Source organism: Perca fluviatilis, chromosome 16 (assembly GCF_010015445.1).
Source record: "Perca fluviatilis chromosome 16, GENO_Pfluv_1.0, whole genome shotgun sequence".
NCBI classification, from domain to species: domain Eukaryota; kingdom Metazoa; phylum Chordata; class Actinopteri; order Perciformes; family Percidae; genus Perca; species Perca fluviatilis.
The window spans coordinates 4,127,789-4,145,409 of record NC_053127.1 but is presented as its reverse complement, the minus strand read 5'-3'; the positions used below and the strand labels follow the sequence as shown (position 1 = coordinate 4,145,409).

General features: G+C 41.8%; 1 protein-coding gene and 2 long non-coding RNA genes across 3 annotated transcripts; 1 reads left to right on the top strand and 2 right to left on the bottom strand.

Moving 5' to 3' along the window:
- Window positions 1–6,052: 6,052 nt before the first annotated feature.
- Window positions 6,053–6,666, bottom strand: LOC120543696. Its single transcript, XR_005636388.1, has 2 exons — window positions 6,520–6,666; window positions 6,053–6,115 (listed from the first exon to the last, which is right to left on the bottom strand). It is a non-coding gene; the product is annotated as an uncharacterized LOC120543696 (long non-coding RNA).
- Window positions 6,667–7,167: 501 nt separating this feature from the next.
- Window positions 7,168–8,301, bottom strand: LOC120543695. Its single transcript, XR_005636387.1, has 2 exons — window positions 7,872–8,301; window positions 7,168–7,457 (listed from the first exon to the last, which is right to left on the bottom strand). It is a non-coding gene; the product is annotated as an uncharacterized LOC120543695 (long non-coding RNA).
- Window positions 8,302–8,375: 74 nt separating this feature from the next.
- LOC120543691 lies at window positions 8,376–17,621 on the top strand. Its single transcript, XM_039776846.1, has 3 exons — window positions 8,376–8,591; window positions 13,225–13,522; window positions 17,061–17,621. The coding sequence occupies exons 2-3, from the start codon at window positions 13,225–13,227 to the stop codon at window positions 17,417–17,419; spliced, it is 657 nt and encodes a 218-aa protein (XP_039632780.1). The 5' UTR covers window positions 8,376–8,591; the 3' UTR covers window positions 17,420–17,621.

Below are 17,621 nucleotides of genomic sequence, written 5' to 3'. Positions count from 1 at the left end.
TGCTTACCGTCGCACAAGCATAGTCCATTTCATTTCATTTCTGGTTTAGTTTCCTTGTCAAAAACAACTGAAACTCTGCCCAAACTGACACGACTGACACGGTAAAAAGCTGTCTGCTTTCCCCGTTTCCACCCACCTGTGTACCTGTGGTGGATTAGCTTTATGCCTTCCCAAAAGGCCATGCTCCACCCAGTGCTCAAACATAAAACTGCACCTTCACATAACCAACATAATAGCCTATACAAACAAAGTGGTGAAATGGCTCCAACACACCGGCCCCTAATTGTTAATGGCAGGAGGACATAAACAATTCAATAAACATTTACATAATGGAGCCAACAAACCATTTGAAATAAATCAAACACCTTAAAAATCTGAGATGTGGCCAATAGCGTTTGACTATTACAACTTATACTTCAGCCTCCTACAGAAGATCTTTTTTTAAATTTTTTTTTTCCTTTTCTTTGATCTTATCCTTCTCCATATTTTGTTCTCTGTTTTGACAATCTCCACAGATGGAGCCTTTGCTTTCTTCACAGTAGCATCTTTAGGACCCTCGTCTGCCACACCTTCCGACGACTTTCCTTCTCTTGTGGTTCCGGACATTCTCTTCTCACTTTTAATCTTAAGCTTCCTCTCACCTTTCTCCTCAGGGGACACTTTAACCGCAGCACCTTCCTTCTGCTTGGATTCATCTGCCTGATGTTCCGATTTTCTCTCCTGCCTTTGTTTCCTCCTCTCCTCTTCTTTTAGAGCATCTCTTGTCTCTATCTGCAGGTTGTCGTCCTTCAGGATTTTGCAGATCTTTTTGCGTTGTTTGCTTTCTTTTCCATCTGGGTCGTCATCATCCTCTTTACTCTTCTCAATGCTGAAAGAGGAATCCTGAGCTTTAATCCTGCGTCGCTTCCTCTTCTTGTTCTTCTCTTTACTGGAGTCACCTTCAGCCGACTGCGCTTTCTCATCCTCACTGGAGGATGACTCCCCCTGGTTGTCTCTCTCTCAAGTGAGTTGCTTTCTTCCTCTTTTGAGTCATCTTGTTTCTTCACACAGCTAGATTTCCTCTTCGCTGTGGCTGCTTTACTTTTTGTTTATGACAAGATTGTTGTACAGAAACGTTTGTTCCAACATGGGAAATGCTGTCCTCGGGTTTCACGTCACACTCATCACAATCCTTATTTATATTTTCAGCAGATTTGAGAATATCGGCTTTTTCAGTCCACTTATTCACGTTTTCCACAAACTCAATAACACCCAGCATCTTTGCTTTGAACCATATCTCATGTCTTTCCTGTTCTGCAGGAGGTAAAAGTTTTAACAGAGATGTATGAATTTCCTTTGCTTCATCGCATAGAGTTGTATATTCGTCAAAAATACAATGCACCTCCGTCTCATATTTTCTGTCCCGCATCAACTCTTGAATTTTTATTTTTAGAGTAGATGCTTTGTTTAATTTGGACTTTCTTGTTTTTTGCAGAGTTTCCAATTTATCCAATACCCTAACCTTAACCACTCGAGGAGAAAAGCCTAACCCCAACCAATCGAGCTGCTTCGTAGGGCGGGTCTTAGCGTGGCCATAGTGGGATTGGTAATTTTGCGTCCCGCCAAAACTACCAACATGTAAACAATGCAGAGCGTGCTGTGCCGGTAGTAGCCTACATTACTATCAATGGCCCAATCCCAAAGTGAGCCCTGAGGACTAAGGACTAAGGACTCACAGACTTAAGTGATCTCAGGTACTAAGTGAGCGAGTGTGTGAGGCCACATGGGCTCGGATAGGTATAAATGGGATTGGGACAGCTCTTCACGAGATCACATGTTACCTTGGCGACGTTTAATAACAAAGATGTTGCTGACACTTGCCGGTTTGGGAATTGTCCTTTTAAGTTTGTTGCTTTTCACACGGCCGAGGCCCAGGAGACGGCTACCTGATTACAAACTCTTGTTTTACGAGCAGGACAACAGGTTGCTCTGTTCCGTGGTCGTGTGTCGTGCTGTTGTTTACCTTCGTAATTTCCGGATTTCCCTATCGTCTCCGCGGTAAACGTCACAACGCTTTGAACTGTGGGTAATTCCCTTTGGTGAAGTCTGCATCGATGCAGACTCACGGAAAGGGCTCGGTAAGTGTGTACTCAAACCCTCACGCCCTTTGAAATTCCACATTGGGACAACCCTAAGCCCTGACGAATTTCGCGAGAACGCGCACCAAAGTCCGTGAGTCCGGACATTGGGATTGGGCCACTATGTCTTTCTCAACACTGAAACGTAAAATTGACAATGAAAACCGTCAGTTTAACCCTGCCTGGACTGACAAATACTTGTTTATTTTACCGCCACATCCAAATGCCAAACCGATGTGTTTAATTTGTAATGAGTGCGTTGCAGTAGCTACTTAAAGATTACAATCTGCGGCGGCACCACGTTGAGAAACACCAGACTTTCCCGCACCAATTTTCCCGAGGGATCTCAAGAGAGGGCTGCAAAAGTGCAGAGTTTGATTGCATCTTACAACTGGAGCAGTGTTACCATGGTAACGCGGTCATTCACAGCCCAAGAGAGAGCTACCGCGCATCCCTTCCGTGTTTCCTGGATATTGGCAAAAGAAAAGGCCATTTACAGACTCTGAAACGGTGAAGGACTGTATGCTGGCCATCGTGGATGAGGTGGTAAATGACGATAAAATTAAAACGAAGCGGCATCTGCTATAAAAACGTACCTCGTCAGATACTTCCAACAGTCGGAGAGTTGAAATTCTTGCTGCAGATGTGTATGAAACGATGTTAGGAGACCTGAGGAAAGCTGACACCATGTCTATAGCAGTAGATGAGTCCACAGACAAAACTGATACTGCTCAGTTGTGCATATATGTCCGTTTTTGACGGCAAATGCTTCCCGAGAGGAGCTGCTCACCCTACTGCCGTTAGAAGGACACACAATTGGCGATATAGTCTTTGGGAAAATTTCTGCTTTTTTAAAGACAATGGTCTCGGATATGCGTGTGTGCATGCTTGTGACAGATGGGGCTCCATCCATGACAGGGAAAGTGAATGGTTTGGCAGCACGTTGGTCCGCTGTAGCACCTCAGTTGATCTCCTTACACTGCATTGTGCATCAGGCGGTGTTGGTGCGCAAAAACTAAGCGGGCTCAAAACGACAATGTACAGCCTGATGGCTACAATTAATTTTATTCGCTTCCACATCAAGCCTCCAACACCGCTTATTCCGCATGCTGCTGTCAGAAATGTCTGCTGAGCACCAAGACCTGCTTTTGCATAATGACGTGAGGTGGCTGTCCAAAGGCAAAGCACTGGAGCGTTTCTGTGGTCTCAGAGAGGAGATCATAACTTTCCTCCTCCGCAGCAGCAGCAAGCAAAAAAAGGCAGAACAGCACTTGAGTCGCATACTGGACGACAACTTCATGGCTGATGCCTGCTTTCTGAGCGACATATTCAAACACCTGAATGATCTCAATTTGGGACTACAAGGCAGAGACAAAACTGTCATCGAACTTTGTGGGACAGATGCGCGCATTCCAAGTTAAACTGGACCTTTTCGCGAACTGATTTGAGCACAGGCCGAATGCTGCATTTTCCGACACTCCGCAAATGCATCTCATCCCCCGCACAAATCACGGATGTGATGACAGATTTCATTGCGAGCCTGAAAAAGAACTTTGCTGGTCGATTGGATGGACTTGTTCTGCCCACAGAAGTGGCCGTTTTTGCCAGAGACCCGTTCACTGTTGCAATAGAAGGGGACTTATCCGCCAGAGCAAAGGAAGTGGTCCCTTCCATTGACGAGGGGAAATTTACACTCGAACTTGTTGACATGCAGTCATCTGTAACCATGGCACAGGAGCTTTGCACTAACGGGCCTGCAATGTTTTGGACTGATGTCAACGTACATCAGTTCCCTAACATTAAGAAGAAGAAAGTAGCGATCGTCATGCTCAGTATGTTTGGATCAACGTACACATGTGAGTCAAGTTTTTCACACATGAACTCCATAAAAAGCAACTCTCGTTGCTCCCTGACTGACCGTACTCTCCATCACTGCCTTCGGATTGCATTGACAACTTACGAGCCTAAAGTCACTGCTCTAGTTCAAAACAAAAAATGTCACTTCTCCCACTAAGTCAGCAGGGTAAATGTAGCCTACCTACATCAATATAATGTGGGATGTGTAACAAAGGCATGCATAATCACACATGGTGGTGATTTAAAATATGTTCCCTCAATGTGCACTAGTACACCTTGTGTAGTTAGTTATAGTTGTGAATACTGTGCACTTTTTATTTTATGCACTATGGTTGTGGCTGCATGGGTCAAATATGAGCAAGATGTTTATTTTATTTCAAAAGGAAACTTAATGTTTTGCGAATTGCCTACTGTGCACTATTTTGTTTTATGCACTTTGTGATCAGATAGGTCGGATGTGTAGGCAAGAGGTGCCTAGGTCAGTTTCTTTCTTTGTAAGTGGAAAAAGTAGGAGCTACCTCAGATTCTGTTCAGTTAGCTCTTTTATTGTTTTCTATGCACCTTTGCTGTGCAAACTGACCAAAGTTAAAAGAGAAACAATGAATAAACCTTACATGTTTTTCAATAAATTTGTTTGTGTTGGTTTTAAAATTTGTCATTACGAGCTGCTTCGCCGCTGAAATGACTGGCCCAACTAACCTTTCTCGGTTTGAAAATCTGGCCCAACTGAATTTGTAATTGAATAGCCCTGCTGTAGAGGATAACCAGGGTAACCATGACTGTGATATTGAGCGACTCATATGTGGTATAAATAAAAATCAGATTACACAACTAGTAAGTCTGAAGGATTTGGATAAATTTGGCTATCGTTTAGCAAAATAACTTCGTTATTGATGCTTGAAAGGGGGCCGAGAGAAATTATATGGGCCGCAGTTTACAATTAAGTGGCCGCATGGCTGTGACAATCATGCAGCTCTCTGATTGGCCGGCCGGCCCAAACGGCCCATGAGGGCCCGCGGCCCCTCTGGCATCTGCCCAAATGCCAGATTACCAGTCCGTCACTGGTCTTCCCCTACCACCCTGCAAAAAACCCCGCGAAATTCGCGTTCGCGGGTCCTGACTTGCGCAATTGCATGCAAATTATCCAATCCAAATTTAAAAAAATAAGATCACCTCACAGGGGAATCGAACTCCTAACTCCCATAGGATAAGCGTACTAACCACTCACCCAGCAGTTCTTTCAGGAAGTTGAGCAACTGTTTACCACTTGCTTTCTTCAAACCTCGGTTGCTAGGTAACCATACTGTATACAAAACAATAGGTACTTACTAACAAACCAACGGTTGTATGCTTTCACTGAAGACAGAAAGCGCAACTGTAGTATCCATTTTCCGCTAGAAATTCAATTGTTATAAACTTTAGAGACAAAACTTCCCTAATATGCCAGTTTCTGCGGTGCACGCGAGAAACGTGTTTTTGTTGTTACGTCGCAGGGTGTAAATAGCTCAGCTGTGTGGCCGAGGCTATTCGTACCGGGGGTGCAAATAGACACCCCGAAAATCTGAACGTGGAAGTGAAACCCGAGGAGGGAGTGTGTGAGCAGGTGAGGGAGGGCCAGTGACGGTGATCCCGCAGCTCTCCGCGGGGTAGTGGAGCTGCCGAGCCCCGCTGGCGGCGCCCTGACTGCCGCTGCTACCGGCGGAGATGACAGCTCCGCTGCTCGGAGGATTTACTGATGGTTTACATGGTGGTCGTTTCCTGAATGTTGGTCTCGAAAAGGCTCAACTCCGTCAAGAGAGGGGGGTTCATTACATGGAGGACAGACCACAGTTTAGTTCTTTGGTTTTTTTCTTCATATATATTATATATATATGAAAAATATACCACCTAAGCGATAAGTTATATATATATATATATATATATATATATATATATATATATATATATATATATGTAACCCACTCCCTCTGTGCGTCTGCCGCCTGGAGGTACCCCTCGGCACTGCTGCGAGACTCTGCGTTGTGTTGTGATAGATGTTAGGGGTGAAGTGCAGAGAGAAGGAGGCACGGGACGCTGGGTTGAAGATTGTGGCTGAGACCATTAGGATTTATTGTCACAGAGAAGGCTGGTTTCATCATCCCCTTAACGTAGGACACACAGTTTTTTCCAGTTAGAAATGAATCCACAAAACAAACAAGCCAACATAAAAATAATAGTGTAAAATAAATAGTTCTACAAAGCTAAATTAAATATAGCACCTTAACAAGAGTAGGTTTGCCACATAAAACTGAATTATTAAATAAACCATCAAGTTATCGCAAATGTAGATTCATCCCTCAGCTAACGTTAGCCCACCGGATAGCCACAATAGTTTAACCCCAACTCAATTTGTACAGTAAATAAAAAAACGAATTTGCCGTGCTTGACCCTACAAATGGTAACTTCACACTTAAATAAGCAACATGTGAACAAATGGGCTGAGTGGGTGGTTATCAATGTACATGTTTACACTTTTATAGTATATGCCACCGATTGAGCAGCTTACCTTAACGTAGGACACACAGTTTTTAACGAACATGGCGGCCTACACAAATCAAGTGTAAACTACGGCATCTCGTAAGGTATAAAAAAGCAAAGAAAATGCTGAACTGCATCTGTTATAGTAATGGCAACAGCGCCGCCTAGTGGCCTACTTAAGGCTACTACCTTATATATATATATATATATATATATATATATATATATATATATATATATAGGCCTATATAACGGTCTATATATAATCATTTGGAAATAACGATTTATTCTCTTAAGTTTTTTAGAAAAATAAACCAAGTTAGCAAGGCTAAGAGCATGTACTTTGCATTGTTGTAGTAGCAACAGGTATTAAGGGCATTTAGCATTTACATTACTGTTAATCAGTCATCACGTGATTACACATTATATTGTATTGTTCTGATTTTTCTCATCTCATCTAACCTCCGTCGAGACAAAATAGACTTCAAAAATCTTTCACTTCACGTCACGTCACACAAGTAACATAATGACTGGGCTATGTGAAGTGATAACCGCAAGTGACTATAGTCAATCAAGGTTACCACGTGCCAAAAAGTGAGTCTGCAGGCACGACCGACCGCTTCATAATTGTAGCGGATTCAGGACACACCACAAAATCACCACGACACCACAGTTATCTCTTTGGATCTTTGCTTTACTGAGTGAGTCTGTAATGACACAACATGTGACAGGGACTGCATCAGTTCCACACACCCTCTTCTCAGACTACTGTCTCTCTCAGTTTCCAAAACAGACTGAGCATAACAAAACATTTACACAGTCTAAAGATAACAAAACATTTACACAATATAGTAAAACATTAATTGAAATGATCGTATAGTGGTTATTTTCTTTGGCAACCATACCTGTAATGACACAACATGTGACAGGGACTGCATCAGTTCCACACACCCTCTTCTCAGACTACTGTGAGGGATACATAAAATAATAAAGTAAAACAAATGCAAAATAAAGTAAACATGCCCTGCCTCATGTGTAATAGATCACAGGTAAACACAGAAACATTATATGTGCACACACACTAGAACAGTAGAATTACACATCACAATCGTTCTATACAAATCCCACAGGAAAACCACATTTCCCATAATGCCGTGTGTCGTGAAGCGCTACTCTGAACACGCAGCGGCAAAGCAGCGGCACTTAAAAGGAACACAGTGCAATACAAACTTTCGCAATAACTTTGAAACACATTACAATACAGACTCCAGCCCTACACACCACATCTGTCCCTCATCACTCCTCCAGAACATAGTCATGTAGTGGATAGTACATCAACATTGGAATTACATTTATAAGCGGAATACTCCGTCAACATACCTGTCTCTCTCAGTTTCCAAAACAGACTGAGAGAGGGACGCTCATGAGCATGTACCACAATACACAGGTGATTCGCCGATCACAATTATCAACATATCTAAATGAAAATAAATGTACATGAAACATTACTACTTTCTTTTGAGTTGGAAACAATTCAACAACAGTGACAAGGCTTATCTAGCACAATCACTGTATTTTAAATAACATTATAAGAAGATAGTAAAATCTATACCCTCCCCGTCATTGTCGACAAATGGAACATCCTGTTTCCCCTTTTGAGACAGTACCACTTAAAAAAATAAAGTTAGCTGGAATATACACAAAACACACTATTACATAATCATAACTTCTCCTTTTAGCCTGCGAGTCCCGGGGAGCAACTTTACGACTCCCACTGTGGCCACGCCCTACGAAGCAGCTCGATTGGTTGGGGGTTAGGGTTAGGGGGAAGGGGATTGGTCAGGATAGGACCTGTACATGTAAGCTTGGACGCCTGGCCAATAGTAGTGTGTGAATGCTATTGAGGGGCGGGTCTTGGCGTGGCCATAGTGGGATAATAAATGTGCTTCCGAGCTCCAGCCGGATTTTGCTCTGATTGGTAAGAATACTTCGTCACATCAGGCAATAACCACCGGCAGAATGCTCGGCCGGGATGCGTCAAAGTGACTGTTGGTATTACCTCCAGCTCAACAGGACTTAACTTCTCCCACTATTTTCAAGGTAGGACACAAGATAAACTTTATGCCTCTTTTTTATTAGTGTGGAAATCTGATGTTTTTACATCACAGATGATGAACAAAGACATTAAAAGATGAGATTTGTCTGGCTTGTCTCCATCATTCATACCGCTATGTAAATAATCAGGACTTTTAGCGTGTATAGAGCCAGCATATCTCCACCAGACTCCATGTAAATAATCAGGACTTTTAGCGTGTATAGAGCCAGCATATCTCCACCAGACTCCATGTAAATAATCAGGACTTTTAGCGTGTATAGAGCCAGCATATTTCCACCAGACTCCATGTAAATAATCAGGACTTTTAGCGTGTATAGAGCCAGCATATCTCCACCAGACTCCATGTAAATAATCAGGACTTTTAGCGTGTATAGAGCCAGCATATCTCCACCAGACTCCATGTAAATAATCAGGACTTTTAGTGTGTATAGAGCCAGCATATCTCCACCAGACTCCATGTAAATAATCAGGACTTTTAGCGTGTATAGAGCCAGCATATCTCCACCAGACTCCATGTAAATAATCAGGACTTTTAGCGTGTATAGAGCCAGCATATCTCCACATATAAATGGGTGAATTAAGGGTTTATTTCAACCAAACCAGAGTAGTGATTGTTGGAACAGTGGAAAGATGAACCAAGACGGCTTTTTAATCCATTTTCCAGCTCCTTTTAATAGCTCTAGCTGCAGTCATTTAAACGGTCATTTCTGGAATTTCAGATTGGGACCTTTTCTAGTTGTATTATCATCAACGATCAACCGACCCCGTTAGGGTTTTAACATTTTTTCTTCATTTGCCTTTCTTCATTTGTAAGCTAGAAACGCCTTTCTCTAGGGAGAAACGCCCCCTTTTTATGCTTGACACCTTGTCCCAAGAGCGTGAAGTTAAACGTACAATATGTAACTTTCTGCCACTAGGGGTCTCTCAACCAAAACAATGGACGGTAAAACTGGACTTTTGATGACGTTGGGAAGTTGCGTGGAATTATGGGAGTTTTAAGTGCTAAACACCTTCGCTGCCGGTTAGAATACATCAGTTCACCGACGAGTTTACCCGTTCAAGTTTATTCACGTTACGTGTATTCAGAGGTTAAATTTGGCCGGAGCGCACCGGAGCGCAGCTCCGCCTCCTCAGGTCCACTATACACCCTGCCGGAGCTCAGCTCCGTCTCCTTCAGCATCAAACATTTTGCCATTTCAGCCCCAAATGTATTTTGAAGTGTTGACTGACAAATATGAAACTGGACGTCGCTTTGTGCCCATTCTCGCTGTAAAAAGCTGGGCAGCTTCAGGTTTATGGATGCGCTCTGCTGGCGACATGCTGCGGCAAATGTGTCGCGTTTGTGCTCAGTGCATTTCTGCTATAAGTTTCGGGTTTCCACCTCCGATGTAGAGCAGCGTACAGCCACTTCCCTAAACGTCTCAAACGGCGCTCTATGTCTGTCAGACGGTCTGAGATCTACCGTATCAGCAGACCAATCACGTAATGCGCAGCAGACTACGGTGCAGGTACATTATTTTCTGTAAATATAGTGACTTTTATTCTTGTAGGCTAATAGCCTATTATAACTTTATTTTTCACAAAATATCACTCCTCCAAATCTCAGAGAGCACAGGTGGGATGAGTTATATTTTGAATGTGCACAAGTCAACTCAAGTTTTGGACATGAGCAGAAATCTTGTTCAAACATCTGAAATATTACAGTCCAGGGATTTATTAAATGAATAATGTATCACTGAGGTGAAAAATTGTCATATGCACATTTACAGAGGTTACTTCCCCAACAAAAGATGCAAAAGAGGGAAGAATAAATTAGGCCTAAGCTACATGTGTGCTGACTCAGATATAATTAAGAAAAGTCGATCTAAAGGAGAATAAATAGATGAATGCAATACAGAATGCCTGACAGCCTTACTGCAATATTTTCCATTATGCTTTTATTTTTGGATTGTAATGTTTCCCCTTTACATAAAGATATTTCAGGCATATTTATTCAGAAAAAGGTAGAAGTAGATGCATACAAATTCACTAAAATGCAGGAAATATAGTGTTTAATGCTAAAAGAAATTCTGGGGGAGGACCCCCAGACCCCCACATCATAAGTCAGCACACAAATCTGTAAGCAAAACCTTGGCCTTTGGGTTGCCAGGCCAGTTATGATTAGACCAAATGTTGGTGCCATCTAACAAACTGGAAGCTAAAATGAACATACACTGGCTATTAACAAGCTGGGCAAGCCAATCACTGTTAAAAAGGCTATAATAGTGGTTTCTGATTCTCTTAAATCAACATAATTTTCTTGTTTAAAAAGATGTTTACATATTTGCCAACCAATATTTTCAAACATGTTCAATTTCATACATTTTCCAAGGGTGAAATCCGTTGCCTGCCTGTTAACATTAGCCTATAAAAGGTAAGAAATAATAATAAAGTAAGTGAATTGTAAAGTATTTCTCTTTGTTTGAACTAATCAACCCTACCTTACACATTAATACTGGAAAAAGTGCCCCTTTGGTGTAAAAACACATTAAGTCATTTTACGGCGCGATTTTGAATGACGACCATTCCCCGTAAATAAGGGCTCCCCCTCCCTACAAAAGCCAATTTAACCACTGCGTACAGTTCAGTTTATTCACGTTACGTGTATTCATTCTAATAAAATAGCTGCAGTTTCCCCAACATAATTAAGTTTTTCTTGATTAGAGTTTTATTTGTAGCTGACCAGTTAGCTAGTGAGCCAGCAAGCTAACAGTAGCCAGCAGCTAAAACACAAAATATTTCACATATCAGTGTCACCTTTTGGATCGTTTCAACACCGGGGTGGACGGGGTGTGTTGTAACGCTAGCTAGCTGCTAAACGAGGCTGAGAGACAGGTGTGGGTGGGGATTGTCGGGGGAATCTCCGCGACCGCGAGCCAGGACATTCGATGCCGGTTGTGCAGCAGCAGAACATCTCCCAGCTGCCCGGAATTATCTCTCCTTCACTTTTCAGTAATCTTAACTTTTCGTTTTGGTGCTTAACTCACCTTTTGTCAGGTTAATTTAGCTAACCGTAAAGACAGCTTAACGCGAAGAGGGGAGAAATTCGGCAGGGAGGAGATTTTCAGCACATACACCGGTAGCGCTGCGGAGATGTAGCTAGCTAACTCTATGGATGGCCGCTGTTGTGACTTGGTGCCTGGTCTGATATGGTCTGTTTCCCGATGTTTAATTAAACTGCGTGGCGCGTCCGTAAGCACCAGGCACTGGAGATAAGTTCTGGCCGGGGGTTGCTGTAATAAAAGTAGCTGGCTGATAGCTGACTGGGGGCTAACGATAGCTAGCTAGCTATATGTCCCGGGGCTGTTGTCAGCTGTCATCCCGACTGAGTCTCTCTGCGCCGGGGGAGTGAGGCAGACAGACCGGGGTGTGCTAGCTGGCTAAATTAGCATTAGATTAATCGTCTATATATACAGTTAACGTTGCTAGTGAAGTTATTCGTGGGTTAGCCCAGTCCTGTTAACTGTGGTCGTAACAGTCATACTAAAGCGTGTTGAATGATGTTGTAACCTCATAATGTTACCCACAAAACAGTAGCCTCAATGTTAGCTACTTGTCGATATTGAACTTTCAAAATAAATAAGGTATCTGTTGTATTACTGTGATAAAAAGTGGGATGTAATTAATCACAAAATGATGCTTTATGGCCAAAAAAAAAAGCAGTATTACGGTTACAAGTATTTTTTTCTGTGACATTGCATGATTTACAATTACTCCTGAACGTATCATCTTGGTGCCAGTGTTCTGAGGAAGTTAGAGTAACTGGAGGGTGAAAGGTTATATGACGCCACTGACGGGCGACTAAAGGAAACGTGCCGTGTCTGAAAATAAAATAACAGATTTCTCTGGGTTTCACATTTCGTAGAAACATTTGGGATAGTGTAAGAACACAACTCATAAAAATATATAACATAGGTATGGTCATTTTTAGACATTTTAAAGCAGAAATGTTACATATTGTACCTTTAAAGAAGCGCTTTCACACACTGGTTGCGTCGCTTGGGCGTGTCAGTTTGAGAGTTTGTCAAGTTTGTATTTGGGCTTCCATGTTAACAGGTTAGAGCTTACAAACTGCCGGTGTGACACACACGTCTCGCCGAAAACGCGGGCGTGCTAGAAATAGAACCGACGGCTATTTTCACGCCACACGCCAGCGTGTTGGAAGCTTTTTCCAGGCAAAATAGAATAGGAAAATATGTTTATATGTCATTTAGACACAAATACATATTAATAAATGACATGTTGATGTTTGAAAGTCTCGAGGTTTTGATACAAATGCAGATATATAAATGTAATTTAAAAAATAAATAAATCGTATATATATATATATAATATTATGAAAATGTCTGTCCCCTGGTGTCATGTCACGGGTGTTACCACTTAACAAGAATCCCTCTTCTGAAAAAATCTGGTTTTGACATCACTTCCTGTACTGTACATTCTACTTCCTAAATAACTATACATTAAGACACTTGTTAAATCTCCTGTTTCTTTTTCAATGTTGGAACATTTCTCATTTATCTCATAATTTCATGTGAGGGTGTTATGTAGAATGACTCCTCTCTCTCTGTGTTGCAGATGTCATGGAAGATTTCAGAGAAAAGGTGGAAAACAGCCCTGAGCTCCATCCTGGAGGAGCTGGATGAGAGACAATTGAGGAAGCTGCTGTTCTATCTGGACAAAATCCCTCAAGGAGTGAAGAAGGGCAAGGCCAGAGAAGAAATCCCTAGTGTAATCATTGAGCATTATGGGACAGAAGGGTCCATCTCTAGAATTAATACAATAATGAAGACCATACCAAGGAAGGACGCTGCAGTCCAGAAGCGATTGCGCCCCTTTGTGGAGAAACTGAAAAAGAAACGGCAGGAAGAAAAAGGTGAGTTGATGAGATTTGTGATGTTATTTATTTATTTTATAGGGACAGAGCTCAGTAATGCACATCAGTATAAAATACAATATGTAAACATTAGCAAGAATTCTAAATTAATCTGTAGTCCCTATGTACTGTAGGTCCCGGACACACAGAGCCGGCAGAAAATGGTCCAGATCCCTGCAAGGACCTCGGACAAAATAAATTGCACCACTAGGTGGCGCTATAGAAGAGATACACGTTTGACCCTATAACTCCCAAACTGTAAATCGCACATTAGAAATACATATCCACACGTTCCCTGAATTCAGCTGAATCTCGTGATATAGGCCACGCCCATTTCTGCCTAGACTTTTATGCGCAAAAAATCACGATTTATAGTAAACCTACTTTTTCTAACTCGTCCTAGACCGTGCGACCGATCTGCACGAAACTTTGTATCTAGCATTTCCAGACCGACCTGACAAAAAGTTATCAAAAGAATTTTTATTGGACAATTGCGCAAATTACGCACGAAAACTTTTGTGTGGATAGCTACAAAATCACGAACCTTGCCATATATCATCCAAAATACATGCTGTCATCACAAAACTTTACATTCTTGTTTGCCATGACCCTCTGAGGCTCCGCGACCAATATTATGAAAATCGGCCACTAGGTGGCGCTACAAGTACAAAAAGTTTATATCTTATGAACGGCTCATCTGATATTTACGAAATTTTGAGGGTACCATCTAGGGCCACTCCTGAGGCCATGCCTACAGTGGGGTACTGATTGGTCAAAGTGGGCGTGGCCTATGGGACCCAGGTTTGCATTCCCCACTTACACTAACGTGAGCAACTTCAAGTTTACAGAGTAGATGTACAATGGTTCATGGACCTCACATACCAAAAAACTGCTAAACCAACTTTTTCTATCTCCTCCTAGGCCGTGTGAGCTATTGGCACGAAACTTGGTACTTAGCATCTCCAGATGAAGCCGACCAAAAGTTATTAAAAGAATTTCGCTACGTTAAAGTATTCGCAATTTACAAGCAAACTAATTTTCGTAGCTAGCCAGAAAATACGAACTTTAGCATGTATGTCGGCCAAATTAATAGTTATCACAGCAAAACTTGGTATTGTTGTTTGACATCCCACTCCGAGCCTCTGTACCAAATTTGGTGAAAATTGGCCGTTAGAGGGCGCTATAATGAACGTAGACACGTTTTGGCAAATGAGTCAATGCATTTAAATGGGAAAAAATTGCAATGGCAATATCTCTGCCCCAGTAAATGCTATCATCCCAAAACTTGAGATTATTGTTTGACATGCCACTCTGCAGCTCTCCACCAGATTTGGTGATGATCGCCCTTTAGGGGGCGCTATAATTGAGGTAGAAGTGTTTTGGCCTTTTATGCAATGAAGAGGAAATTTGCCATTGCATTTCACTACACACTTTGTATACAATTTACAAATGAAGACATCAACAAAAACGATATACAGACCACAGTTTGGTTTTTCGGCAAGCAGTTGTTCAAATTTCCTGACTTTTGCCTCTCTCCGCCTGGGTTCTCCTTTCGCGGGCTCCGCTTTCGTGGTCTCTTAGCGTTGCAGGGGCGACTTGCGCCTGGGAGGCTTGGACACCATCATAACTGCTTGCAGTTCTACTCTGTATTGTCGCCCAAAAATGAAAACCGACAGCTGATTGGACGAACGCGTCAAGTGGGTCTGGTTTCTCTGGAAATTCAAAGCCAGACTGTCATGGCAGCTCGTTCAGAATACAATCTCATATTGGACTAAAATAGTTCACTGAAATGTGTTTCTGAAAATTTTTAAGCGAGAAATAGGCCGTGCAGTTGCTGAATCTGTCTTCATTTAAGATCAACAAAGGTCAGTTTAAGAGATTTTCATCAGATTTTGAGAGACTCTAGTCACGCTCATTCTGCTCGCCATTTCCGGGGTTAGCTCTCCACCAATCAGATGGGTCATTTGAGTCCGACTGCCGGCAGTGCCCACCCTGCCGATTATACAGACACTTCGCTGCAACACAGACTAATATATTTATTCACCTCTATTCACACACAATGAGGCATATTTTCAGTTGTGATTGAACTGTATTTTTTGAGTTACTATATAGGCCAACTTTGATCTCGACATATAGGCTAAGCATTCTGTAGCAAATACCAATAACCCCACTATTAATTACATTATCTTAATGCAGTGTCACTTCTTCAGCATGTAAATAAGCCACCTACAATACAAATGTGAGCAATCGCTATTATATCGAATCAACAGCCACGTGCAATTTAGCTCGCAGGTGAAGACTAATACAAGACCTATAGACTGATACAGGACCTATAGACTAATACAAGACCTATAGACTGATACAGGACCTATAGACTAATACAAGACCTATAGACTGATACAGGACCTATAGACTAATACAAGACCTATAGACTAATACAAGACCTATAGACTGATACAGGACCTATAGACTAATACAAGACCTATAGACTGATACAGGACCTATAGACTAATACAAGACCTATAGACTGATACAGGACCTATAGACTAATACAAGACCTATAGACTAATACAGGACCTATAGACTGATACAGGACCTATAGACTGATACAAGACCTATAGACTGATACAGGACCAGGCTTAAATGAACTGACAACATAAGTTAATACGGCTTACAGTTCTCAGGGACGTACACACACCATCTCAACTGGCTTATCATCCGGACAGCATCTCTTTTTCCTTTCTTTCTTTTTACTCTAACAATGCAGCCCTATTTCTGATACCGTGGGGGGCAGAAATGTTGCTGTGGGGGGGCCGCCATGGTCAAATCAACATAGAGGAAACACTGAACTTCCCAGGTGTTATGGTAGGAGGTTTAGTGCACAAATATGCTTTATGCAGATGATATATTACTTTTTGTGTCCAAACCTAGCAGATCAATACCCTGTCTACTCGTGATCATTGACTCTTTCTAGAAATGTTCAGGTTATAGGGTAAATCGGTCTCCATCTAGGTAAACAGAGAACTAACGGTATATCAACAGATTAATAAAAAACTAGGGGGCACCATCAGAAAACCACAAGGTATAAAATAAAAAGGTTTTCAGACCAAGTACCACTTTTCCAATGATAAAACCTCACGGATCACCTAACTGCTAAAATATACCCAAAACAATATGCCTCCTACTTCAACAGTATATTACAGCCAAATTAAATGTCAGTTTTTACAAACCGCTGATTCACTCATTGTCTCTGTTGCCATCTTAATGGGAAGAATAGTGTTGCTTATGAGCGTAAACGTTAATCCTTCTGTATTTCCTTCAAATGTCACGCTGATCATTTGTGATTTGTATTTGGAGGCAGTGTTGCAAAATGGTTGGCTTCATTGCTGAAGTTCGACAACACAGAAAAACTGCAAATTTCAAATAATAATGTCATTTACATATATACATACATTACAAGTTTGGCCCACTCTTTGAGAAATACTGTCTAAAGGTACAATACAAACTGACCAAAGTCTTTTCCCTGGTTACCTTCTAGGGCCAAGTGGAGCAATTCAACAGAAGAATGTCCCAACAAAGGACAGTGACCCATCAGAGGACAGCATCTCATCAGAAGACTGCAAGCAATCAAAGAAAAATCTGCCCAAAGATCAGGCAGAGTATGTGAAAAGAGTGTCTAATGCTGATCCAAACCAGCTCCTGGATAAACTCCTTGAGCAAGGTTTTATAAATGATGAGGAAAGGCAGTCAGTCAGAACAAAAACCAGAGACTATAATGCACAAGCTGTGATCCACATGGTGCAAAGAAAGGGACCTGAAGCCTGCTCACATCTAGACAGTCTTCTCTGTGAGGTGGATCACAAAGTTTCCGGAAAGCTGAAATTAATCCGAAGCTAAAGCAAACAACTAAGGAGTGTGATGATGAATCTCTAATGTTAACTATCAGCTTCAATTGGTAATGTCAAAAACAACAAAGCCAGAAATCTTGGTGTAGTTATGAACTCAGACCTGAATTTCAACAGCCACATAAAGACAATTACAAAGTCAGCCTACTATCACCTTAAGGATGTATCAATGGTTAGAGGACTTATGTCTCAGG

Excerpts from the sequence above, each read along its gene's own strand:
- LOC120543691 (XM_039776846.1), top strand. The coding sequence starts at position 13,225 with ATGTCATGGAAGATTTCAGAGAAAAGGTGGAAAACAGCCCTGAGCTCC. Across the intron at positions 13,523-17,060 it reads GAAACGGCAGGAAGAAAAAG|GGCCAAGTGGAGCAATTCAA; the intron begins GTGAGTTGATGA and ends GTTACCTTCTAG.